Source organism: Gracilinanus agilis, chromosome 2 (assembly GCF_016433145.1).
Source record: "Gracilinanus agilis isolate LMUSP501 chromosome 2, AgileGrace, whole genome shotgun sequence".
Classification (NCBI taxonomy): domain Eukaryota; kingdom Metazoa; phylum Chordata; class Mammalia; order Didelphimorphia; family Didelphidae; genus Gracilinanus; species Gracilinanus agilis.
In genome coordinates this window covers 40,892,648-40,920,477 of record NC_058131.1, presented here as the reverse complement: position 1 = coordinate 40,920,477, position 27,830 = coordinate 40,892,648, and the positions used below count along the sequence as shown (strand labels likewise).

Below are 27,830 nucleotides of genomic sequence, written 5' to 3'. Positions count from 1 at the left end.
GGGGGGGGGGGTGTCCCGTGGCCATAGGAGGCGCCTCTTCCTGGGCCACCGAGGGAGGGAGGCGGGCGGGCAGGGCCTGGGGCCCGGCCGCTCCTGGGCCCTCGCCCGGGCCCGGTGGGAAGGCCCCGGCACTGGAGAGGGCCGGGGCCGGGGCCTGGGCCTGGGTCGGGGCGCGCCACTCCCGCCAGCCCGGGGACCGAGGGCAGCCTGCCCGCCGGGCCGCGCACATTGTCAGCACCGAGGCCCGGACGGGCCGCGCTCCTCGGGAGGGAGGGGAGGGCGGCCCCCACCCCGGTCCCCTCCACGACACCCGCGCGTCTCCACGTACACGCGCGCACACGCATACATTTACTCACACGTGCCGCCCCCTCCCCGCCCCGTAGGGGGCCCGGAGCCCCACATCCTTACTTTACTCCTTGCGAGCTGGACCCTGCAAGCCTCGTTGCAATGGAGGCTTCCCCCGGGGTGGGGGTGGGGGAAAGAGCTGGCCGGAAGCACCTACTGTGTGCTCACTCTTCAGGGACCTCTCCGGGCCTTGCTTTTTATAGTCAAGCCCGCTGGCACTTAGTAAGTGCCCGCAGTAAGTGCCCACCGTGTACTTATCCTTCAGGGTTCTCTCAGGATCTTGCTTTTTAGACTGAAGCCTACATAAGCACCTACTGTGTGCTTATACTTTAAGGACCCCTCCTGACTTCGATTTATAATAGTTAAGTCAGTTCATACTTAACTAGTGATTACTGTGTGCTGAGCCTTAGGGAACTTCTTGCTTTTTATAGTAATTAAGCCTCCTAGCACTTATTAAGTGCCTGTGGTGTATTAATACTTAAGGGCCTCTCTTAACTTTGCTTTATGATAGTTATACCAAATAGTACTTAGTAAGCCCCTACTGTATGCTCATCCTTCAGGGCCCTCTCTGGTCCTTGCTTTTATAGTAGTTCCCTGGCACTTAGTAAGCACCTACTATGTGCGGATCCATCAAGCCCCTCCCCTAAATTTATAATAGTTAAGCCAGCTAGTATTGAGTAAGTGCCTACTGTGTGCTCATCCTTCAAGTTCCTCCCCTAACTTTTGCTTTTTCTAGTAAAGCCCATAGGCATTTAGTAAGCACCTACTGTGTGCTCATCCTTTATTCCTCTTTCCTGTCTTACAGTTAATCCATTGAGTACTTACTAAGTGCCTACTTTGTGCTGGCCTTCTGCGGAACTCCTTCTTTTTATAGTAATCAAGCCCATTGGTACCTAGGAAGTTCCTGTGTGTTGATATTTAAAGGCCCTTCTCTAGATTTTGATGGATAATGGAAAAGTCAACTAGCATTTAGGGTGTACTGTTTGCCAGGCCCTAGATACAAGGAAGGATAGAAAAGGGAAACTCTTCTGAATTTCTGAAACAAAGCTGTTTCTTATCCACTTGATTTGAATGGGATCTCTAATTCCATTGGTAAAAACTTCTTTCCCCTCTCTTTTAACAAGTAACCCAGGTGAGAGTATCTCAAAACCTAAAGCTTTTTTTTTTCCTTTCTCAGTGGAATGAGTGATAATTCCTTTTTGCTTATCTTACCATCAATTAGATTAATTGGGTTTGTCTGAGATTTAAAAAGAAATAGTAAATACTTTGGGATATGTGGGGAAAGAATAACTTTAAAAATGAAAGCTGATGATATTAAAAAAATGAATCTGGTGATTTTTGGAGAGGCTAGTTTTCTGTAATCCAGATGAGAATTATTTAGATTCAGAGATTGGCCATACATAGTATTTTAGCAGTGGGTTAATGTGACATAGTTACTGTTAGTAGCTCACATTTCAAGAGACTCATTGTTACATTGTTTTTTCTGAGGAAGACTGGAACTAAAACTCCTATCTTTAGCTCCAGCAATAAGTTTTTAGACTTCTCTTGAGTGTGTGTGTAATGATAGTATTTTGATAAGTCACTTGAACATGTAGTTCTTTTGACAGCAACAGTTTGGGTCCTGGACCGTTTAAAGGAAGTTGAATAAGTTTTAGGTACCAAAAGTGAAACATCCCAAGGGTTAACTGAAGCTGTTCCCTTGATCCCCAAAATGATCAGCTTCAGATTGAAGAAAGTCACAACCCACACATCCTTGAATTTTTCACCATTGTGAAAATGCCAACAATTCTGTTAATTAAAATGTCCTTAAAATAAAGTAACCACTTAAAACACACATATCCTTGACTGAATTTTGAAATACAACTTTTTCTTAAATGTAATTGCAGGGGCAGCTGGGTAGCTCAGTGGATTGAGAGCCAGGCCTAGAGACGGGAGGTCCTAGGTTCAAATCTGGCCTCAGACACTTCCCAGCTGTGTGACCCTGGGCAAGTCACTTGACCCCCATTGCCTACCCTTACCACTCTTTCACCTATCAGTCAATACACAGAAGTTAAGGGTTTAAAATACCAAAAAAAAAAAAAAAAAAAAAAAAAAAATGTAATTGCAGTTTTGTTAAGCCAGACACTGAGTTTTAGCTCTAATTGCCTGATTTTTATACTGCCTAAAATTTGTATTCTTCCAGAATTTAGGCAAGATGTCGACCCAAAAGGAATGTAGCATTCTTTCCAAAAGAGGAAAATTTCTTTGGTATAGTACTAATACTATGCTTTTAGGCAGTTTTCAAACAAACAAACCAATATTTAATAATATTGGCACTTCTTTAACAAGTGGTGGTAGGCTGCCATTTTGAAATGGCACTCTTCAGTAACTTGATATATTTATGGCAATAGAATGAAATGTTATTTTCAGGAATCTTTAGGGAAAAAAGTATTGACTAATGTACTGACAGTCTAAAATTCTTCATTTACTATGTATTCCTGACCACATTTCAAGTCCAAATCTGAATATCCTGCTGGGAAACTTCAAAATGGCATCCTAGTGAGACATCAATTTCAGCTATGAAGACAGAAAAACCAGTAATACTACTTTTGCTTAAATCTTGAATCTTAACCATTTAAAAAAAAGTTAGACATAAAATTGATAGGAAAAATTTTTTTTCTAATAGGCAGTTCAAACCAATTAGAATTTCTTTTGCATAGACTTGCAATTATCATATTTTAAATTAAAACTAAATAAACATGACCTTTGAAAAATGTTCTGCATGAGGAAGCAAATTGCTACAATTGAAGAAAAGCAGGAATTGAAGGGAGTTTCGTTGTGTCTATAGTATAGTCACTACATAAAAGTAGAATAAATATGGGTTCTATCAATGTTTGTCATAGTTGCTAAAAGATTCCTAAAATGTTTAAGTGGATTATAAGATCTATAACTGTAACATCGCTGGAAAGTTTTTCAAGTGTCAGAATTTCTGACTGAAACTTACCCATGTATTCTCAGTCTTTACTTTCTGTAGCATTTTACCATTCTGCACAAATATATTTAGGAAGCCTCAAATTTACAGTTAAATATTTCCTCACCCAGACAAGCAATTTAGTTCTCAGTAAGTAATTTATTTTTAATTCAGTAAGGCATTTTTAAGTTTTTTGTCAGTAGGAAAGGTGTCAGCTTTGGAGCAAGCCAGAAAATAGTTTTTAAATGTAACAATATTTTGAATTTAACTTAATTTTAATTGATTTAATATATGCTTTTAAATTTACTTATTAATCTCTTAATGGTTTGAATAATAATTTAAATACGTATTGGCACTTGAGACAGTCAGAACCTGAGCCTTTACAAAAGTGTGAAGTGAATAATCCATATACTATAATGTTTCTTTATACTTAATTTTTGCCAGGTACTTTGAATTGCTTTGGAATATTTATACTCCTGTGGCCTGACTGCAGTTAGGCGGTTCAGTGGATAGAGAGCACAGGGTTTAGAATCAAGAAAACTTCTTCCTTAGTTCAGTCTGGCCTTACAAACTTCCTAGCTATGTGACTTGAGACAAGTCACTTAACCCTGTTTACCTCAATTCCTCATTTGTAAAATGACCTGGAAAAGGAAATGGCAAACCACTCCAGTATCTTTGCCTAGAAAACTTCAAATGGGGTCACAAAGAGTTGGACATGATTGAAAAATGACTTTTATATTGCTTTATAACTTAGGCCTTCAGGAAAACATTCCCGTTCCCAAAGTCTATCATTTCCTTAGGAGCAGATTGGCAATAAATTCTATTGCTCTCAGTTTCTATTACCAAACATGGATGGATCTGTGAAGTTTTATTGATGTATTTCCTTTTATAGTTAAGATTGAAACCCCTTTATACCTGCATTTTTTCAGCCTGTGTATTCATCCCTCTGTGCTGTTAAATCAGTCCTTCAGAAGAGGTTGGACTTTCGTGCTGGGAGCCTTAGCTCTCTTGTCATTCTTGGTTTGTAACTCTTTGATTATTCAGTTTTTGTTTCTCTTGGTCCTCCCTGCTCTTGGCACAGGGCCTGCCACATCACTAAAGTGCTTCATAACAGTTTGTTGATTGATCTAACTCTTCCTCTTCTGTCAGTTTTCTTGATGCCTTTTACAATTTACACTAATCCTCCCCCAGGATTCTTTGGTAATGTGCTCCTGGTCAGTCTTATCCAACAAGTCTCTCCATTACTCTTTGGATGACTTACAACTTTAATACTTTTTAGACCACTATCTTAGATCATAGAATTTTGTAGCATCATTGGAAGTCTATTGATAAAAGGATGGGTCTTTGTTTCAGGAGATGCTCGGGCTCTTCAAAGTTGTTTGCAGTTTCCCAATTACAATCATACTTGTTTTTCTCTTGTTTAATTCTAGGTCCAGTTAATTCATCCTCTATAGCAGGGGTCGGCAACCTTTTTGTCCGTGAGAGCCATAAATGCCACATTTTTTAAAATGTAGTTTCGTGAGAGCCGTACAGTGCTCACAGTGCGCGCTCCTGTAAAAGCGCCTGGAAAAAAATTGACTTTATGGCTCCTGCAGAAAGAGCCATACGTTGCCAACCCCTGCTCTATATGGTGTTTGTCCCAGAAGCATATGGATTGCTCTATATAATCTAGACAGTAGTTGTTCTTCGTCTACTTGTTTTTTCTTATATTTTTGTTTTTGTTTCTTTTTTTTTTTTTTTTTTTTAATTTTAAACCCTTAACTTCTGTGTATTGACTTATAGTTGGAAGATTGGTAAGGGTAGGCAATGGGGGTCAAGTGACTTGCCCAGGGTCACACAGCTGGGAAGTGTCTGGGGCCGGATTTGAACCTAGGACCTCCTGTCTCTAGGCCTGGCTCTCAATCCACTGAGCTACCCAGCTGCCCCCTGTTTTTTCTTTTATTGATGGAATTCTGAGCCATTATGGATCTTTGGGGCTTTGAAATGTCCTGGAGCTTAACATAACTAGCACAGTGTGATTTTGTAAACAGATATGATTATATACTCCCATTATAGAAGATAATTTCAATTTGGGCTCTGCTGGGGTATCCACCCTTAGTCTTTGTAGTGTTTATGTTTATCCTCTTAAACTCTTATAGACTAATGCTAATTTCTCACCTCCTCCTTATGTCATTTAATCTCTCTTGGTCCAGGTTTCTTTATCTGTAAGGGAGAGGGTTATATTAGATAACTCCTAAGCCCCCTTTAACTCTAACCCTATGATCCTTCTCCCTAATATATTGTCCAAGGTGCCATTTTTAAGGACTGACATCATTGTAGTTTGTGTTCTTATCGTTTTCGCCACGTCTCTTACTCAGTCCTTCATTCTAATAGTCTCTTAGCTAGTTTTTGTACAGAAAAGGGCAACAAGGTAGTGCAGTTGATAGAGCACTAGACCTGGAATCAGGAAGCTCTGAGTTCAAATCCAGACTTGGGGCCTTTAGCTAGCTAGGTGGTCCTAGGCAATCTGTCTTAGTTACCTCAGTTTTAAGATGGGGATAATAACACTTATTGGAGTTGTTATGAATATAAATGGATAAATATTTGTAAAGCACCTAGCTCAGTGTCTGGTACATACCATAAATGGCAGCTATCATTGTCGTCAGTCATTACATAAAAAACAAGGTAAATATTTCTTGATTCCATAAAAATGCCATAGTTTCTTATCTCCATTTCTTTCCCTCTATTGTTCTTGATATTCCTCTACTTAGACAATCTTTTGCAGGAGGAGGGTGTCTATTAAGCACATTCAGCCTAAATTCTAATTTGACTCTAAATTTAAAGTTCTTAAGTTTTTTTGGTGTGTGTTTTGCACCCCATTTCCTGTCTGGTGAAATTTATGAATCTATTCTCTGAATAAATATTTTTAAATGGACAAAATAAAATATATAGAATTACAAAGGATACTCATTGTATTGAAATACAAAAAAAGTTCATGATTACTGAGTTAAGAACCTCTGTGTTAGATCCTGAGCTGATACCAATTCTAGGCTTATCTTCCACTGCTCCCCATTCATCTACTTTAGGCAAACTCTTTGTCTTTGCCATTGTTCTTTTTGCCTAGCATGTTCTTGCCTATCTGTTGAAATCCTACTCTATTTCAAGGACTGGTGAACAACTTCTATGACCCACCTTTTTTGGTCTTTCCTTGTTTCTTTCAATCCAAAAATCAGTTTTCCCTCTATGTTACTGTGCCACTTTGTATTTTTGACACAGTGTATGTTCTGTTGTATTTTTTTTAAACCCATACCTTCTGATTTAGTATGAATTCAAGACAGAAGAATCTGCCCCTCCCCTCCCCATAATGGTTATAAATTTATTGATGACTTTTTGAGTAGTCTTACTGTGGAAGAGTAAATGGGAACAGTAACATTATCAGAACTGAAAGCAAAGAATTAGACTTGAGTTGTTGAGTGGTCATAAAACTGATCATGAGGCATTTTTCTGGGTTACTGCCTGGACAAGAAAACATTTACCATCACGAAACTTAAAAGAGATTTGAAGCGCTGTGGAGTGGGTTGACTTGTCCATAGTAAGAATTGAAAGGCATACTTTTTGTTACTGTGCACCATATGCTTGGCCTTGTAACATAAGCAGTTTACTCACAGTGAATCCTTCCATATACTATGGAGAGGAGAATTATCTAGCATTAATGTTGTTTCATTCTTAAAATAATAACACTTAAGAATTTTGAATTCTATCATAGCTGTAGATCTGGTGCTCTCTCAAATCCTAACTTTTGCTGGAAAAGTTCACAAGCATGCTAATGTATAAAAAGGCTGTCCCTTAAATGCTCAAAGCTTAATTTTGTTGTAATTTGTGACTCTTCTTAGAAAAGTAAGTAAATTAAGGTAGAAAAGTTATTTAAGGGAGAATTGTAATAATAGAAAGCCCTCAGTGAGGCAGTCACTAATAATGTTTACTTGGAATCTCAAATCTCTTTGTTAACATTTTCTGTCATTCTGTCCTGTTTGTCTCCAGGTAGATTTCTAGGTTGACTACTTTCTTTTTAAAATGAAGTTACTTAAAGAACACTTTTTGATTGTTGATATCTTACATTCATACTTAACTATGTTGTTGGAAAATCTACTTTAAAACATACTATTTTAAGTATCCATTTAAATATTAGAGTTAAGTCTTAGCGGGGGTTAGAATTCCAATTCCAAAAATGTTCCAATTTCCCCCTCAGTCTTCTTAGTCTTAACCTTTCTGGCTTCCTTCTTGTTTTTTAACCTTTAAGATATGAGGGAACTTAAGTAAACTACTATGTTCAATAAAATTGATTCTTAAACTCTTATTTACATTGCAGATACATCTATCAGCCTTTTAGACTTTCTTAGGTGCCAGCAGCACTGAGAGTTTGTCACTTGTTGACTCACTTTGCCATATGTATTTGAGGCAGGACTTGAATCCAGGTCTTGACACATTGAGGTTAGCTCTGTCTACAGTGTCATGCAAAGTGTGTTAAGATTTACAAAATACTATTAGACTGAATAATTTTCCATCCACTTGTATAATCTGGGTTGGTGTTTAGTAGACTTTGAAGTGTAAAAAAATGGTTTGTAATTTAAGTTGAGCAAAGCAAAATCCTTAAAGTGCCTTATTCATTTTAATGGCATATTCCTGGAAAATTCTTAATTTCAAACTAATATGTTTCTGCAGCTAAGCATGGTTTTTTAAATTATTTTTTTAATAGCTCCTTCCATCTAGGAAAAAAGTAAGCTATTCAGTATCTTTCACCTATGAGCATAAATTATTTTGGTTATCCATGTTTGGGTTAGTTATAGTTATCTCTATTTTTTTTTAAACCCTTAACTTCTGTGTATTGGCTTCTAGGTGGAAGAGTGGTAAGGGTGGCAATGGAGGGGGGGTCAAGTGACTTGCCAAGGGTCACACAGCTGGTCACACAGTCTGAGGCCGGATTTGAACCTAGGACCTCCCGGCTCTAGGCCCGACTCAATCCACTGAGCTACCCAGCTGCCCCTTTATCTCTCTATTAATAATGGAAAGTTAATAATAGGAACCACTTTGATAGCTAGGATGCATTTAAAAGGAAAAAAAAAGGAATGGAACCTGTGGGTTGGAGTGTTGTTTTTTTTTTAAGGCTAAAAAGAATATTAAAAGTGTCATAGTTATACTGTTAAATAACTTTAACAGATAAACTTTAAAGGACTGATGCTACATTTATCCCCCTCTTTTTAAATGTAGCATTAGTCCTTTAAGGTTTATCTATAGCATAGCAAAATAGCCATAGCAAAATGATCATAGTCTATATCAGTGATGGCAAACCTTTTGGAGATGGAGTGCCAGTCCCCACCCTAGACTAAGTGCTGTGCCCCTCTCGCACTCAGTGCTTGGTGCAGGTCCCCCTTTTCCCCCCTTTTATTCCACCCAGGGGAGGGAGAATGTTCCCACTGGGCTGCTGGGCAGAGGGGCCAGTGAAGTAAGGAATGCCCTCAGGAGTGTAGAGAGGAGGAGGGGGGTATCCTGAGCTCTCTGCTCCCATCCTGCTATGCTGCTTATGAGCTGCCCATCTTACCCTGTGTGCTCCCAGTGGGCTGCGGGGCAGAGGGGCAGGTGATGTGAAAAAATGTCATCAGGCACTGTGGAGAGGAGGTGGGGAGCAGCTCTGCCTGAATTCCTCTGCCTTTCTAGTAATGAAGGGGGAGTGGGGGCATGGCCCCATACCCACAGAGAGTGCTCTGCATACCATCTTTGGCACCCATGCCATGGGTTTGCCATCGCTGGTCTAGATCCTCCTCACTCTTGGACTATGTTTTCCTAATCAATCTTCTCATATCAAGGGGTCTCTCCTTCTGAATTCATTTTCCATACATCTACCAAATTGTTCTAAAGCACAGATCTGATCAGGTCACTCACCTGCTAGAGAAGCTTCTGTGGTGCCCTGTTTCCTCTAGGATAAAATAACACTTCTGGCCTTTAAAGCCCTTCACAAGTCTGCCTCTGGCCTCTCTTTTTTCAGACTGATAAACATTTATATCCTCTTCCAATCTTCCCCACTCCCCAATATAACCACATGCACAGTTTTTCAGACAGACAAGCTAGTTTGCTTGTTATTTCTTGGATAGGTTATTCCCTTTCTTCTTTGCACTGTATCCCACCTGCCTGTAATACTCTCTCCTTGTCTCCACTTGGAACTCGTAGCTTCCTACAAAGCTTAACTCTGATATCAGCCTAGTTTTAATAGTAGTCATCCTGTTTCATCTCTCCCCACCCCCACCCCCCCATCACTTTGTATTTATTTTGCATGTATCTTATCTGAAAGCGTATCTGGCCAATTGAATGGTTATTTTCATTTTTGAATTTGTATGTTTAAGCACCTAACCTAGTACTTGGCAAATTGGGGTTTAGAAAATGTTTATTTATTGATGCTTCATTTCTTGATGAGACTTGGGACTTTAGTAGTGATTGTGGATTAAGAGAAAAAAAAACACCTTTTTAAAAAACCTTTACCTTCTGTCTTAGAATCCCTACTGTGTATTGGTTCTAAGGCAGAAGAGCAGGAAAGGTTAGGCAATAGGGGTTAAATGACTTACTCAGGGTCACACAGCTAAGCAGTGTCTGAGGCCAGATTTGAACCTAGGACTTCCCATTTCTAGGCTTGGCTCTCAATCCACCGAACCACCTAGCTGCCCCCCAAGAGAAAATTTTTAAAGAGTATGATGTATGAAAAGGATTAATCAGTTAACAAGTCATTAAGCCCCCTACTAGGTACCAGGCATTGTTAGGAACTGGGAATACAACAAATTCAAAAGTGGACTAGATTTATGACCCTCAGGAGATTACATTCTGCTTAGGATGCTAGTGCATGTTGGTAGTATTAGAAATACAGGATGCATACAAAATAAATGCAAAGTGATTGGGGAGGGAGTCTAACAACTGGAGGAATTGGTAAAAGATACTTGAAGTCAGTACTTGAGTCTAAAAGAAAAGCAGGAATTGTGAGACAGCTGTATTCATGGCAGTGATGAGTGAATACTTTCTAGCTGTGGGGAGCAATCTGTGCAGACACCTCAAGATATTAGATGAAATGTTAGGTGTGAAGAGGGGAGAAATGGCCAAGGAGGAAAGTGTATTTGGAGCCTGTGCGGGCAGTCTCTACTAAGTAGAGGAAATGGGGAGCCCCTGGAATTTAGGGAGTAGGGGGAGTCACTTGGTGAAATGCACAGTTCAGAAAAATGTCCATGACAATTGTGGAGAAGGGTAGACACCAGACCAAGATTTTTGTTTTGGGTAATGAGAATGGCCTACCATTCACTGAATGAAGCAAGGAAACTTAGAGGTGTTTCAGGATTGGAGAGAGATTAGAAATGCTTTGCCTCTATCCTTAAGATTGAAATAATTATATTTGATCATTACTGACATTAGGAGTTTGACCCATTTCTTCCCTCATCCCCTCAAAGATAACATTTTGGATAGATGGAAACCAGAACTTAAGACTAAATGAGTCAGGAAGACTGGCTTTAAATCTCACCTCAAACATTAGCTATATAATCCTGGGCAAGTTAACTTCACTGTGTTTCTGTTTCCTTTTATTCAGTAACCTTTAAGGTCCTTTACAACTTGAAAACTATGATCCTATGGCCAAACTTAAATAATTTTATCCTAAATCTTCCTCCTTCACTGAACCCTACCTCAAAAGTGAGAAAGGAGAGAAACCTATTTCTCTCTATGAATATATTTCTTCTTATTAGCACATGTGATTTATGAGAATTTGAGCTTTATGAACAATAATATATATTCTAGTGAGTTATAAATGAAACTTGTCAACATCAATCGAAAATGGCCTGGACATTTCGTGTAAAAGTGATTTGTGTATGTATATGGGGGGAATGGGAAGAGAGTTAAAAATAAAAATGTAGTCCAACTAGATTTAGGCTTAACCAAGAGAGCAAACACAACCTGCTGTAACTGTTAACTGTTCTAATGAACTAGAGATACACATAGCCCCTTCAGTTAAAGGTTAACAAGGATGGCTTCAACAACTTTATGACACATGGTACTAAATATTACCCTTTAACCTAACTGATATAATTGTTGCTTCTGATTAAGGAAATATTTTTCAGAAGTTTGTTCAGTTGTTTCTGTTGTGTTCAACTCTATGTGACCCCATATGGGATTTTCTTGGCCTTTAAAGATTCTGGAGTAGTTAGCCATTTCCTTCTCCAGCTCATTTTCCAGAAGAGAAAACTGAGGCAAACAGGGTTTAGTGATTTGCTCAGGATCTCACACCTATTATGATTCTGAGGCTCAATTTAAACTCTGGTCTTCCTTCCTGACTCCAGGCCCTGTGCTCTTTTCACTGTTTCAGAGGTTAAATTCTTTTGTTGAATGCGTAGAAGTTTAGGTTTAAAATCCCAAGATGCAGTTTGCAGTTGTTCCTTTAATTAAAACATGTAGTCTTTTAAGACATGTTGAACATTTCACTAATGTGTTTTAATTTGGCAGTTTAGTGACATGATGCACATTTTGTTTACATTCATTAACTTGGATGTTCTTGTTGAAGGAGATGCATTTTCAGAAGATCCTATACTAAATCAGTTCCATTACCTTAATGTCCAAGTTGAATGATAAGTCAGTGTCTTCAAAGAGTTAGTTATTATTGGTTTCAGTGCCTATACTACCTGGGGGCTAAGTAAGGGAATACATTTATTTATTTGTTTGTTTTTAGGCCCTTGACTTCTATGTATTGGCTCCTAGGTGGAAGAGTGGTAAGGGTGGGCAATGGGGGTCAAGTGACTTGCCCAGGTCCACACAGCTGGGAAGTGCCTGAGCCCAGATTTGAACCTGGGACCTCCTGTTTCTAGGCCTGACTCTCAATCCACCGAGCTACCCAGCTGCCCCTAAGGGAATATTTTTAAACAATAGTTTCTTGAAAAACTGTCTCTGCCCGATTAACTTCAATATCATGCCTTTTGTTTGCTATTTGGCTTCCCTAGTCCCTGCTATATGCTGAAACTATCTCAAATGTTACCAGTGACTTCCTAATTCCGAAGTCTAATAAATAGCTTCAGTGTCCTTCCTGATTTCTCTATAGTTTTTGACACTGTTGATTACCCCCTTTTTTGAACAGTCTCTTCTGTCATCTAGTGGCTTCATATACATTACCCTCTTGGTTTCTCTTTATTCACTTCTCTTTAAGGTCTTTGTTCCCTTGGTCTTCTTTTCTCTATTTTCATATCGGCCATATAAGTAGCACCCATAGATTATTCATCATTTTTATACAGTTGATTGCTAAAATCTTTATCTCCAGCTAAACCTCTTTTCTGAGCTCCAAATAGTTTTATCCAACTGCCTACAGAACATAAATCAGCTGTCATATCAAAGTTACCATACCCATTCACCTTCCTAACTATTTCTGTTACTGACAGCACCACTCACCCATTTTCTTATGTTTAAATTTGGTGTCATCTTTCTCATAACCAGCCCAGGCTCTATTTCTTTCTATTCTCTCTTATTATTTGTCCTTTTTTCTATTCCCACTCTTACTATCTTCCTTTACTTGTTATAGGCTTCTAACAGATCTTCCTGTATCTTCCTCATCTAATTTGTTTCTCACATCCTCATTGTACTACTTTTTCAAGTGTAATTTCTAGCTATTCTGCTGAAATATCTTCAGTGGTTCTCTATTACTTAACAAGTAAAAAATTCATTAAAGATCCTGGGCTGAGTGGCTTGGTGTATTGAGAGCCAGGCCTAGAGATGGGAGGTCCTAGATTCAAATCTGGCCTCACCCTGGGCAAGTCACTTAACCACACCCCCATTGCCTAACCTTGCTCTTCTGCCGTGGAACCAGTACACAGTATTGATTCTAAGGTGGAAGGTGGTAAGAGTTTAAAAAAAAAAAAAAGATTTGTGTCAACCTGAAACCCACTCTGCCTTTCCAAGCTTGTTTCATACTATCCTTTCCACATCCACTTTTATAGTCAAAGTATCTGCTCACTGTCTTTTGGCCTCCCCTTGGCCAATTCTCTGGCTTTTGTCTGAAAAATCCTTCTTGGTGTACTTGTTGAGTTAAAATAATACACACACACACACATATTTATATGTACACACACACTTTTTTCATCAATTACATGTAATAACAAATTTCTACACAAGTTTTCCTAAATTATGTGATTGAATTTATCTTCCCATCCCTCTCCTGGTGCTGATAGGCCATTTGATCTGGGTTATACATGTATTGTGCAAAATATAGTTCCATATTGTTCATTTTTGTAAGTGAGCAATTTTATAAAATTGAAATCCCAGAACATAAACCCAGATAAACAATTGAAAAATGCCTGTTGAATTCTCAGCTATCTTTTAAGGGTTATTCTAATACTTCCTTTAGGAAGCTGCTTTCTGAAATCTCCATGCTTCCATTTTCTCCATAAATACAATAATGACCTCTTGCCCCCAGGAACCTCTCTTTGATAACCTCTCTAATACATTTATGTATTATGGTTGTATCATATTCTATTAGGGTAGTATGGTTGTATAATCCAAACTTCGCATTTTCCCCAGTACACTACAGACACTTAATACATGTTCTTTGAATTAAATTGAACAATAACTAAAAAAACAGCATAGGTAGCATAACATGGGGACAGCTGGTTGGCACAGTAGATAAAGAGCCAGGAAGACTCATCTTGCTGAGTTCAAAGACACTAGCTGTGTGACTCTGGGCCAGTCATTTACCCCTGTATGCTTCAGTTTCCTCATCTGTAAGATGAACTGGAGGAAGAAATGGCAAACCACTCTAGTATCTTTGCCAAGAAAACCCCATGGGGTCATAAAGAGTAGGTCATGACTGAAGAAGAACCAAGAATAACATGAACTCTACCTGCATTCTTTCTCACTTCCCAGTGGAAATAATCTATTCCTTTGAGCTAACACTTTTACCTCTCTCACACTCCATTCTACATTATATTTATTTGTGGACATGACTTATATTTCCTATTAGGTAGTAAGCACATTAAGGACAGGACACATATTTGGTACCTTGTACACAATTGAGGTGTATGAGGCAGCTAGGTAATAGAGCAGTGGATTTGGAGTTGGGAGTACCTGGGTTCAAATCTGTCCTCATATACTTACTTATTAGTTGTGTAATCCTGGGTAAATCACTTAACCCCCATGCCTAGCCCTTACCATTCTTCTGATTCTAAGATAAGGTAAGGATTAAAAAAAAAATATCAGTGCAAAAGTTAGAATGAACCTACCTCAAACATAAGGAGTTTATTTCCTTTTCCTGTCTTACAAGATGGTTTTGGATTCAGCAAATCATATTAAAAGAAAATTTATAATAAGTTTTATAAACCTCTTGATAATACATATACATATACACACATATATATCTATTGATGAAAATTGAGAGCTTTCCCTTTTAGCATGGTACTCAGTTATACAGTAATTGTATTGTAATGTTTGTATTGTAACCTGTATGGTAGATGTCATTTAAAATACTGAATTGGTGATTTAAGAAAATCTTTTGAAAGAATACTTCTTATCTGCAGATAAACTGCCATAGTTTCCAAGTGCTTTAAATTATTTTATAGTGAAATTGAGAGGTGTATTAGAGAGAGCTGTGGAACTCAAGACCATTTTAATTTGTAAGAGATGGCAAGATGTACTCATTTGGAAGGGAAAGATCTGATTTTAATAATGTTGGACACTGTTACAAGAATTTGGACCAGGTAATTTCTTTGGCCTTGTCATAGTTTTTGCTTTGAAGTGGCTTGGAGCTTGAGGTATTATTAAGTGGAAATTTCATTGGCCATCTCTGCTCCAGAAAATGAGTCCCTTTTAGACAATACAAACCCTAAAACATAAGTGAAATACTTTGAACTGCTGCCATAAGCCTATCTTTGAATAGATGTGGTAGATTACAGAGCACACCACATTGGTCGTCTATTCATATTCTTGTGACTTTGGGAATCTGAAATATATTTACTCTTTTCTACTTATTTTAAATGATTGGATATGTAATTTCCCATAGAAATATTGTACCACAGAATAGTTAAGTATTACTAGTACAGTGCTCTATCCAGACTTGTGAGCTGCTCTGAGAATTTAACCACCATATTTCTAGTGTATCTTTGGAGTTTTGCATTGGACCTAAACCAATTTCTGAGCACATCCTCTGTTGGCATTGCTAACTTATAATGCTGATATTTTTATATTAGGATATCTTACTGTTTGCTTATTAGAAGGTAACTAGAAACATAGTAGGAATATTTATCCACTAAGGCAGCAGTGCTTTGTGCACTGCCCTGCATATATCCTTTTGCATATCTTCCCTCCCCAACTCCCCCCCCCCCCAATTTCCACCCTTTTTTCTGGGTAAACAAACATTTGCTTTGTGTTCACTGAACAATGTATCCTTTCTAATGCAGTAGGCTTCTATTATGAAACTGGAGGAGTCTTTGTGGATTAGGAGGGATTTTTTAGTAATCATCTAGTCCCAACTTCTCATCTTATGGATAAGGAAACTGAGGCCTAGCGTGTTCTAGTGAATTGTCCCGAGGTTAAGCTGCTAGTTAGTGACACAACCAGGACTAAAACTCGGGTTATTCTGACTTGATAGACTTTCCAGCACAGCACTCTGCTTCATTGTCTATATTTCTGAGTTGATACCACATAGATTGTTCCCAGCAAAGTCATTAAAATTGGATTCTATTTTTTAGTTTTTGAACTAATTATGCAAAGTCGTTTGTAAAACCAAAGCAAAAAAAAAAAAAAAAAAAAAAAAGGCAAGAGTACTGTGGGAGCAAAGGGAATGGGGTGGCCAGCCAATTCTCCTAGAATGGAAGGCAGTTCTGTGATGCTTCAGGTGGTTAGAATTAAACTGAGCTTTCTTTCCTTTGAGCTGTTTTGCTCTGTTCTCCTGAATAGCTTCTATATGACTAGAAGGAATGTGATTCTAATGGTTCTTCCTTGCCTTTCAAATAAATATTTTACTGTCCTACATAACTTTCAACAAAATAACAACTGAATTATTTAACTCTTTTCTTAGGAAGTTCTTGGGTAGTAAAGTGAACTAAATGTGTATTTTTTGATTTATGAGCTATTGATTTTGCAAGGTTGAAAGGGGGTTTAAGAAAAAGTGGAATAAATGGGTCTCTTTTTTAAACCTAACAAATCGGAATATTTTCCTATTATATATGAATCGAAAAAAATGAGTTAACTTATTAGCAAAATAGAAAACAATAAACTTGGTAAGTGGTGGTACTTTGGTAGAACCCTGGAAATATTACCATTTTCCAGTGGTATTTCAAATTGCTTACATCTCAACTTGAGTCCAAAGTACTTAATGCTACTAAAACCACACCATTACCACCATTCTGCAGAAATTTAAATCATGAATCCTCTTTGAACGTCAAGATTTGAAATGGCAAGTTAAAACATTTGGTCTCATTTCTATTTTCTTTAATTGTACCTACCCCATCTTTGTATCTTTTATCTCTATATTTATGAATTTAAGTAGCATTTAAGTGCCAAGCACTGAACATATAAAGAAATAAATACAAAGGAAAATAGTTTCTATCCTTACAGAATATCTATTTTAAGAATGGGGTTCTACACATAGAGAGAAGTGGTGCCCAGAGTAAAGGCATTTTGGGTTCAGTTTACAGGGATGATAAATGGAGTCATAGGATCGTAGATTGACAGCTCTTTGAAGGATCAACTTGATCTTGCTGGAAATGGGCCTGGGGGAACAGCTTGACAGCTCTAGAAGAGAAAGCCAGGAATTAAGAATGTACCCTCTCAACTTTTTTTTTAAGGTTTTTTTTTTTAAATAGACTTTTTATTTTGAAAGAATTGAGTATCATTTGGAATTTTGAATCTCTTTCAGGTGCCATGTTTCAGAACAGAATAAGATCTTTGGTAAAAAAGAACTGAAGAAATTCTACAGAAATCCGACATAGGCTAATTACAAGAAAGAATTAACCTGTCTCTGAGGTGACTAAAGGGGAATAATGGTGATTTTGCGCCGGGCTCGGCCGCCTGCTTCCGCCCCAACCAGCAATGAATCTTGACTCGCTCTCGCTGGCCTTGTCTCAAATCAGCTACCTGGTGGACAATTTAACCAAGAAAAACTACCGAGCCAGCCAGCAGGAAATACAGCATGTGAGTAAACTTGACTGCAGGAAAGTATGCCATCACACCAATGAAGGGGAAGCTGAAAAGCTCTTTGGGTTTGCTACCTCGCTGTTCTTATGTATTGTAGAGTACCACTGCCAGCCTTTTTTCTAGTCTGCCACTTTCTGTTTAGAATGTCTGAGAATTCAGTGATTGAATCTCTTTTTGGCTTTAAGAGCCAGCCTCTTAACTTTGATTTTTATAGCTGTTTACTTGCTAGAACCCTTAGTGGATATTAAATTAGAAATTGTTTTTAAGGGAGATCCCTCCATGTCCCATGATACAAATTTTAATAGTTTTTCTCAGGTACAAAGCTTCTAAAACTTGTTCTCTAACTTAAGGCTTTTGTACTTGTTTATTCTTCATTTAAAAACCCTAACATGGTAGTTTCTCTCTGATATTTGTTATGTAATTATTACAGACACAACAGCAAGATCTTTTGGGCTTTGGTAGTTATTTTGACTGTTAGAATCATTTTGCTCTTTGGCAGCATATGTAATAGGGTTGCTTCCAGCTAAGATACTAGAATTGAAAAAAAAAGTTGATAAGCTATATGAGTTCTTAGAATTAGTATTAATCACCTATAACTGTATGTAGTAAAAAATAATGACTACATTTAATCATGGAAAAATTACACTTAAGGTGACATTTGTCTGAACATCTTGTTTTGAAACTTATGGATGTAGAAGATAAAGATGAAGTCAGTTTCAGATTTATACTTTCTTGTATATGTGGTATTAAGGGATGAGGTTATTCCATGTAAGTGGCAAATGAAATATACTTTGAGTGCCAAAATATTTTTTATAGGAAATCTTCCTAAAACTTTCCTGCCTTAATATGCTTAGCATATGCAGATATTTTTTGATTTTTTTTTTTAGTTACATGACTTAGATTTTTCATTGTAAATATCCATAATTAAACTGTCCCATAAGAGAGCAATATCTTCAGAGGCTATTGAGATATACTTTAAAAATACATGGCCTCAGATTTCATGGAATCACGATATTGCACAGTTGGAATATAGTCTAGCCCAGTGATGGGCAAACTAGGACCTGCCGGCCAGATACTGCCCCCTGAAATGTTCTATCTGGCATGCAACATTATTCCTAATCTGACGAATATAACGAGTAGGATATAATACAATGAAACTTTGAAAGAGTTGCCTTAGAAACAGACTGACAGATGAGCATGTCCTTTCCTTTGGCCCCTCTTTAAAACGTTTGCCCATCACTGGTCTAGCCTATACATGAATAAGCATTGCTTCTCCATCTTATCAAACAAATCTTGCTTCAAGACTGTGAGTATGAGTGTGTCTAGATATATGTGTATATGTATTTGCTTGCAGCTTGCTTTGTTTGGGGCTATTCTAAATATTAGAATGTTTTTCCTTACATTAAACTTAAATATACGCTAATTGTTCCTGATTTAGCTCTTGGGCAACCCAGAATATATGAAAGGAATCCCCATCATAACACATCCAAGTGGTCATCTAGTGTCTACACCACTTTTCAACAGCCTTTTCTGCTTTTGGATGGCAATTCTAATCCTTGTTCTTGAAGTACTTCAAGACAGCTTTCATGTACCTTGGTAGTCTTCAGTTAAATATCCACAGTCCTTTTAACAGCTCTTGATATTCTATGATCATAAGGCTCTTTAACCACCTTTTTTGACTTCTCGATGTTCTCTAGTTTAATAATATCCTTCCTAATGTGTGGTGTGACTACAGAACAAAGGATGATAAGACTTGGCTCTCCTTAATTTTGTACATTATGCTTCTGTTCATGTAGACTAAGCTAGTTTTGAGTTTTTTGACTTGTATTCCACAGTTGATTCATTTTGAGCTTGTAGTTGACTAAAATCCTTAGATAGTTTTTGGATGAACTGATGTCTGCCTTTTCCATTTTGTACTTGGGAAATTATTTTTTGTTTTGAACCCAAGTTCAGACTTTGTTTATTCCTATTAAATTTTATTCAGTCCAATATTCTAATTCCAACATGAATTTCCTAGGTTCTGTCATTGAACATGTGAAATCTCACAGTTGAGGGAATAGCATACTAGATTTGAAGTCAAGATCTGGGTTCAAATCCTGATTTTGTCACTTACAAGTTGATGTGATCAAGAACAAGTTATTTAATCTCAGAGCCTAAATTTTCCATTTGTGAAAGAGGTTAATATTTGATATATTTTTTGCATCCCATAATTGTGAAGGTAAGTGCTTTTGCAAGTCATAGTATTATAGATATTATCTCTTCTAGTGTCCTGTAATTTTGAGAAGCATACCATCCATGTCTTTATCCAAGTTGATACTGAGCTTAATCGATTGCTTAATAGTAATAAACTATTATTTTGATAATATTTATAATTTATTAGTAATAAGCTGCTCTTGTCATCTACTCTTTGGGTTTGATTGTTCAATGAGTTCCAAGTCTACCTGGTTCTGTTACTCCTGAAGAATAGTATGGAAGATTTTGTCAAATGCTTTGCTAGAATCTAGGCAAATGAGCTTGCTATAAAAGAGGATGATTGGAACTACAGGGTTTAGGTATTAGTTTTCTTGAATACTATTTGTGACATTGAGCAAGTCTCTACTTTTCTGAATCTCGGTTTCTTCATCTATAAAATGAGGGTTTTGGACTAGATGACCTAGGGTTACTTCTAATTCTAAACTGTAGAGTCCTTTATCTACAGGGTTTCTCTGATTACCAGTCAGGTACCTTGTCAAAAAAGAAAACAAGATTAGTCTGGCATTACCTTTTCCTGACTCTTTGTGATCTTTCCTTTTCTAGATATTCACCAACCATCCCTTTTAGGCACATTAGGATTTTGTCAGGAATTCAAGTCGTGTTTACTGGTCTAGTTCACAGACCTCTATATTTCACATTTCCCTAATCCTGTAGCACCTCTCTAGTCTCCCAGGGTCTTTCAGAGGTCACTGGCAATGGCCCAGCACTCATGTTCAGTCCCCTGGGATACTGTAGTCAGGGCTTCATGACATGAGTTTATTAAGGACAGCTGGATGCCTTCTCAAGTCTATGTAGTGAGATGTTCTTGGAGGTCATCTGCAGATGAGCTGTTTTTTGGAGGTTCTTAGGCCAGAGTGAAGAGTGAGAACTTTAGCACTTGTGCCTTTACTCTTATCTCTTTTAATTGCCCCATCTGCTCTGAGCAAGATAACTGGTTTTTTTTTTTTGTTGTTGTTGTTGTTTTTTTAATCCATAACTTTCTGTCTTAGAATGGATACTAAGTATTGATTGCAAAGCAGAAGAGCAGTAAGGACTAGGCAGTGGAGATTAAGTAACTTCCCTATGGTCACATAGCTAAGAAGTGTCTGTGCACAGATTCGAACTCCGGTCTGTCTTCCCTACTCTTAGCCTGGCTCTCTATTGACTGAACTACCCAGCTATTCCACAAGACAAGCTTTTGAAACTTGTTGGCTCATCTTCACTTTCTTTGCCACTTTCTTTGGTTCATTTTGAGCTTTTATATTTTTGACTTTCCTAGGCTTTGCTAATTTCTCCTGTAGCTTTTCTGTTTTGTCCTACTCTCAGTTCTTAATATTCTCATGTGTTTTACCTTACAACCTTTTTGGAACTGGGAAGAGTTGCTGAAACTCTATCCTAGAAAATATCTTGGCGGCAAGATGGTGAAAGTTGAAGTGTGTATGGGGTTTGTTAACAGTTAATTCAACTTTTTGTCTGTGTTAGAGCAGCATTTCCCAAACCAGTACTTACATTCCTGAGGTTAGTCACCAGCCAGTTACCTAGAAAGTAAATGATATAGTTCATGCTATCAGCATTTTGCTTAGGAACACTCTCTCGTTTTTATCTCTCCTGCCTTATTTTGTTCATTTGTAAAATAGGTCAATACAACTCAACCTGACAGAGTTGTTTTTAGGAAATGCTTTGTTAACTTTAAAGAGCTATATAAAGAGGGTATTATTTCACAAGGAACCCAGATAGACAACACTAGAAGTTGAAGAACTAGCAAGACACAATTCCCTTGACTTCCTTGTTTAAAACTGAGCTCTTTATTCTTCCTTTCTTTCTTCCTAATCTCCCTATACTGTTGAGTATCACCATCTTTCCAGTCATCCAAACTCATAATCTGAGTATCAATCTTGACTCTTCACTCTCCCCTCCCTTTGTTCCCATATCCAATCTGTTGTCAGGGCCTGTTGATTATCTTCCAAACATCTCTTATATATGTACCTTTCCTCTGATGTTGCCTCTCCTTTGGTGTAAGCCATCATCACCTCACACCTAGACTATTGCAATAGCTTACTGGTGGATCTACCTACCTCAAGTCTCTCCCCACTCCAATCCATCCTGCACTCAGTTGTAAGTGATAATCCTAAAGGGCAAGGCTTGATCGTGTCACACCAACTCCTAATCCCATCCCTCACCAATGAACTCCAGTGGCTGGCTCTCCATCACTCTAAGATCAGATATGAAATTATCATCTGGCATTTAAAACCCTTCAGAGCTCACTCCCTATCTTTCCAATCTTTTTGCATCTTTTCCTCTCTCCTCCCCATCATCTCCTCCCCATCAATACCCATATATTTTGCAATCCAGTGACTTTGGCATCCTTGTTATTTGAACAATATACTCCATCTTCCAACTATTGGACATTTTTATTGTCTACCTTTGATGCCTGGATTATTCTTCCTTATCTCTGTCTCCTAGCTTCTAAATATCCATCCTTTTGCCAGGAACCCTTTTCCAGTCTCCCTTAATGCTAATATTTTCCCATTCTTGATCATCTCTAGTTTATTCTTTGTTTGCATGTAGTTGTTTGCATGTTGTCTTTCCCATTAAGACTGTAAGCTCCTTGTCTACAGGCACTTTGTACCTTTTTTTTTATATTTCCTAGCACCTCACAAGAAGCCTGACACACAGTAGGTGATTAATGTTTATTGACTGATTAACAAAATACTACCTCCTGGTTACCACTTCCTCCTGTGTGTTAACTTGCCCCTTTAGAATCGGAGTTACTTGGGGCAAGTTATCTCTAGTGCTTAGCATAGAGCTTGGCACATATTAAGCATTTGATAAATAGTTTTTCATTCAAGGCAGAACATGTTTTATCAATCTGACTTTTCTTGCCTTTAGATTTTATTGTGGAATTGGCCACAGTGATCTCAAGATAGCATTTTATATTCAGATGGGGGGGAGTGGAAACAAAAAAGATAACAGCTAAGCTTTGTTTTCAGATAATTGACTAGTAAAGATCAGTATATTATTTTTGGCAGTCATTTAGAAATTGAATCTGAAAGAACTCTTGTAGTTTTAGACTATCTGCTAACTTCACCAAGAAACTTGAAGCTTATGCTTAAGACATCTTAAAGAGCTATATGCTCTACTGCTCCATGAGGATGGTAGGAAGAGAAATAGTAGGAAAAGGATAAATGAGGTGGGAGGCAGTTAATGTGCTCAGTGGATTGAGAGCCAGGCCTAGAGATGAGAAGTCTTGGGTTCAAATTTGGCCTCTAGGAGTATGACCTTGGGCAAGTCACTTGGCCCCATTGCCTAGGAAACACTCTTCTGCCCTTGGAACCAATACACAGTATTGATTCTAAGACAGAAAGTAAGGGTTAAAAAAAAAAAAAGATAAATGAGAGTGCAGTTTTTCTACTAACAGAAGGGACTTAAGTGATTAAGAGAACAAAAGAATGATATTCTTTCTAAGCTCTTTGAAAAACTAAACTATCCAAAATAAATAGGATATCTCCCTCTCCCCCAACAGTTTTGAACTGGGTTCCATTTTCCATGAATAGTTTTGCAAGTATGTCCCTGGGCTGCCATCTCTTTCAAATATTCATGCTAGATGCCCAGCTTCTTCATCAAATTGCTTTAACTTGCTACATCAGTTTTTTTAGGGTGAATGGAAGACTTTTGGAGATATATACCATGTTTAATGGTTTGTATTTCTTGTTAAAATCAAATTCTGCCAACTTCTTTGTAAGTGGAAGCTGGTAAGGAGTGTTCTTTATTAATGTGAGTGAGAGTGAATGTCTAATGGCAGAACGATGTGTCCATATTCTAATGTTGCCTGTATTACTTGCTTATGACCAAGAATATCTAGTAAAATGTGAATAACTTATAGTACATTTTATTAAGAATAATATATGGATTCGCTGTAGGATTTCAGTGAAATACTCGTTCTGTAGTGATTTGCTAGTTACCATAAATTTGCAGAGGCTATACCAGTAGTAGTGTGTAAGTCCTGAAACACTGTAGGATACTAGAACTGCAGCTGGAAGGGAACATCTATTTCAATTTCTTCATTTTAGAGATGTGAAAATTGAGACCTAAAGAAGTTAGGAACCTTCCAAGGCTGCATAAGTAATGAATGGCAGGAATGTAACTTGGGTCCTTTGACTCCAAACCAGGCTCCATGCTTGCACTGTTTCCTTTAAGCATGTTAGTGCATGTGTGTATATGTTGGCCACAACAATGTTTGAATGATGTCTTGGCTCATAATATAAAGATAGCAAAGGGGAGGCATAGTACCAAGAAGAGCAACAACTCTGGAAACAGTAGACATGGGTTCAAATCCCATCTCTGGCATTCATTATTTAGGTGACTTTGGGTAAGGAGTCTCCAGGGGTCAGTTTCATTATCTGAAAAATGAGGGAGTTGGACTAGATGGCATGATTTATTTAAAACTGGGAAAGTCTCTGATATCTTATTCAGCTTCCCTTAAATTACAGATGAGGAATTAGGCTTGGAAAAGGTTAAGTGACTCAAATGAAGTCACAGGTAATAAATATGAAAGAAAACCAAGATCCTCTGAATGCCAAAACTGTCGATTTGTATTTGGCATTGAATTGAATTAAAATTTTGATACATTCTTTTAGTTTTTTGTCATGAAATCATCCTTGGCATATTTGAAGTTAAGCATACCTTTTTTTTTTTTTTTTTTTTTTTTTTTTTTTTTTTTTTACCTTTACCTTCCGTCTTAGAATCAATATTGTGTATTGGTTCTAAGGCAGAAGAGTAGTAAGGGCTAGGCAATGGGGGTCAAGTGACTTGCCCATGGTCACACAGCTAGGAAGTGTCTGAGGCCAGATTTGAACCTTGGACCTCCCATCTCTAGGCCTGGCTCTCAGTCCACTGAGCCACCCAGCTTCCCTGTTAAGCATGCTTTGACTAGTTCACTTTCCCCAAGTCTTAACTGATTATGTAGCCCATAAGGTTTTCATTGATATTTAAACAAGTTGAGTTTCCATGGCCATTGAAGCATGCTTTGACTCCATTTCTTATTTAACTTTCTTAACTATTTAGGACCTGTGACCAAGTCATAGTGCAGTATTTCCTCACCGTTTGGGAGCTTCTATAATTCTGCAACAAGTCAGTCTTATAATATATTGCTATATTTGTCAGAGTTTTATTGTTTCCCTCATGGGAGACAAGATTTCCAGGCCACTGAAAGTTTAAAAAATAAAATCCCAAATATTTTTTAATAATCGGGTGATATCTAAATCTCAATGGCACCACTAGACTTCTGACAATGCCGTGAATGAAAAACTGGGATTCATTAGTAAAAATTATTTTCTTTCCAATCTTCAGTATTCTAGTTTGGTTCTTCTAACTACAAGAAGCCTTTTCTGTGTTGTAAAGGCATCAGCAACAATGACCCTCTGAGGGGCTTTTCTTTTTTTCTGAGGCTTAATTAGGCTGTTTGCAACAATAATTTGAGTTCTTGGGAAGCTTTTTGCACTTGACTTTGTAATTTGCTGTGACTGATTGTGCTTTATTAAGGGCTTGAATTATCATTGAGCCACTTAGCTTCTACCTACCAATGGTCAGTGTAACATCTCTCAAGTCATTGAAGTGTGTTCTCTAAGAGCTGTTACAATTTTTATATTAAAAATGCAAAAATCTGGAGTAAAATTCCCAGAATTAAAACATCCCAAAAGAGAACAGTGAAACACATACACACTGCATGATATTCAGCATTTTAACCAACAAAATTGATTAATAATGGAGAAACCAACTCATTCTAGTTTTATGTCAAATTCAATTCATCCTGTGTCAGAAGTACAGACACCATGATCATCACTTTTAAGACAGTGAAACCATAGCAAAATTATTGCTTGGCCCAAGTAACTTGCACACTGGTATTTATCTGAGATATGGTACAGATAGACAACAAAGTGTTGAAGGAGAGTAGTGAATTTGGGGAAATTGCATTTTATTGACAGCAAGCTTCTCACAAAGCGAAGACCCACTTTTATTTATTTATTTTTGGGGAAATAGTGATAGTTAACCACTTGCTCTATGGCAATACGATATTGCTTCAGAAGAATTAACAGGAATATCATATAGTGGGTGGTGGTGAAGTGAGTGTTAAGACTAGATTGTAAGCAGAGAGGAGAAAAAACATATCAAGGATTGAGAGGAAAAGAAAATGGATTGATTACATGGGCAAGAATAAGGTGCAGGTGGTCAGCTAGAGACTTCCATTGGTAACTTCCCAGTATTAGGAGAAAAGAATGAAGGCTTTTAGGATAGGCTGTGCAATCTTTTTTTATGGATTAGATTGTAAATAAGCTTTAGGAAAAGAATCTTCACAGTTCTCAAAGCCAGAATTTCAGAGAGCAAATTTTATTTAAACTTTAAAAAAAACCTCACCTAACCATGAGTATTTTCTATAAATGAGTGATTTAGTCTAACATTTTTCTCCAGGTTTTATGGTTATGGCAAAAAATAGTTTAAAAATATTTTCCAAAGAAAATTGAAACACATGTCAGTGGGAAATGAATCATCTCCAAGTTAGCAGCTTACTTGTGAATGTTTGAGTGCTATGTTTTCTACACTTAAGTCAACCATCAAAATAAAATCTCCATAAATAATACCAACAGGACCCATATACTAGTCTCTCCCTTTGAAGGGATCCTTAGACTCTAGGCTTCCTGTAATGTCCTCCAAACAAGTAAGGATGTTGTGCTGGACCGAGGGCTGGCCCTGGAGTCCAGAAGATGTAGGGGCAAGTCCTACCTGAAATATCCTAGCTGTGTGTTTGGAGGGGAGGGGAGAGGAGTGGGGTAATATGAATCTGTACCAACTATTTCTTGTAAAATGTCCAGTATACATAACTACTGTTTTTTTAAATTGCGTATTTGTTTGTATTTAATGGTGCTTAAACTTTGCAAATGAGTTCCTAGTTTTAGAATTTATTATTTTACTTTTTTTGCAATTACTTATAAAAGTGTTTAAATTCTTTTTTGGGTGGTCAGCCAGATGGCTTAATGGATTGAGAGTCAGGCCTAGAGATGGGAGGTCCTAGGTTCAAATCCAACCTCAGACACTTCCCAGCTGTGTGACCCTGGGCAAATCACTTCAAACCCACCCCCACTCCCCCATTGCCCACGTTTACCATTCTTCCACCTATGAGCCAATACACAGAAGTTAAGGACTTAAAAATAAATAATTAAAAAAAAACCAAAAATCTTTTTTTTATTTTGATTTCCAAATTTCCTACCTCCCTATCTTGAGAAGACAAGCAAATAGATATATATTATGTATTTGTAGTCATGTGAAACATGTTTGTATTAGCCATGTTACAAAAGAAAATAGAACCACCACCAAAAAGCCCAAGAAAAATAAAGTTTAAAAAGTATGCTTTGATCTATATTCAGACTCTCATCAGACCTTTCTCTGGAGGTGGATAATATTTTTCATCAATTTTTCAGAATTGTCTTGGATCATTGTATTGCTGAGAATGGCTAACTCATTCACAGTTGATCATAGTACAATATTGCTATTACTGTGTACAATGCTCTCTTCACTCACTTCACTTTGCATCAGTTAATGTAAGTCTTCCCAGCTTTTTCTAAAAGCATCCTGCTGATTTCTTTCTTATAGTACAGTAATGTGTCATCATAGTCATATGCCACAACTTGTTTAGCCTTTCTTCTATTGAGGATATGTCCTCAGTTTCTAGTTCTTTGCCACCACAAGAAGACCTGCTATAAATATTTTTGTACATATAGGTTCCCCTTTTCTTTGATCTCTCTGGGATACAGACCTAACACTGGTATTACTGGGTCAAAGGGTGTGCACAGTTTTATAGCCCTTTGGGCATAGTTTCAAATTGCTCTCCAGAATGGTTGAACCACTTCATTTGTAAAGGTACTTTTAATAAAACTGAGTTATCACTTCCATAATCCCAGGTGAATCAAAGAAATTAAAGGACTTTGACCAGTTCACTACTTTGGTTTTCAAAATTCTTTGATAAGCATTTATGGAATAGTAACTTTTGGGTCAGGGCAGAATTACAAATTGTGTTTAGGGATAGGGATTTGGACCTGTTGTTGTCCCATCCCGCGCCCCCCCCCCCCCCCCC

The 27,830-nt window shown here is 37.7% G+C and overlaps 1 protein-coding gene across 1 annotated transcript in view; it reads left to right on the top strand.

The window, feature by feature from the left end:
• Positions 1-27,830, top strand: part of CNOT1 (CCR4-NOT transcription complex subunit 1) — a 111,224-nt gene that overhangs the window by 10,031 nt on the left and 73,363 nt on the right. The window contains exon 2 of the mRNA XM_044663095.1: positions 17,193-17,467. Within this exon, the coding sequence (XP_044519030.1) occupies positions 17,366-17,467 (102 nt within the window). The 5' untranslated portion in view covers positions 17,193-17,365. The remainder of the gene's footprint in view (positions 1-17,192; positions 17,468-27,830) is intronic.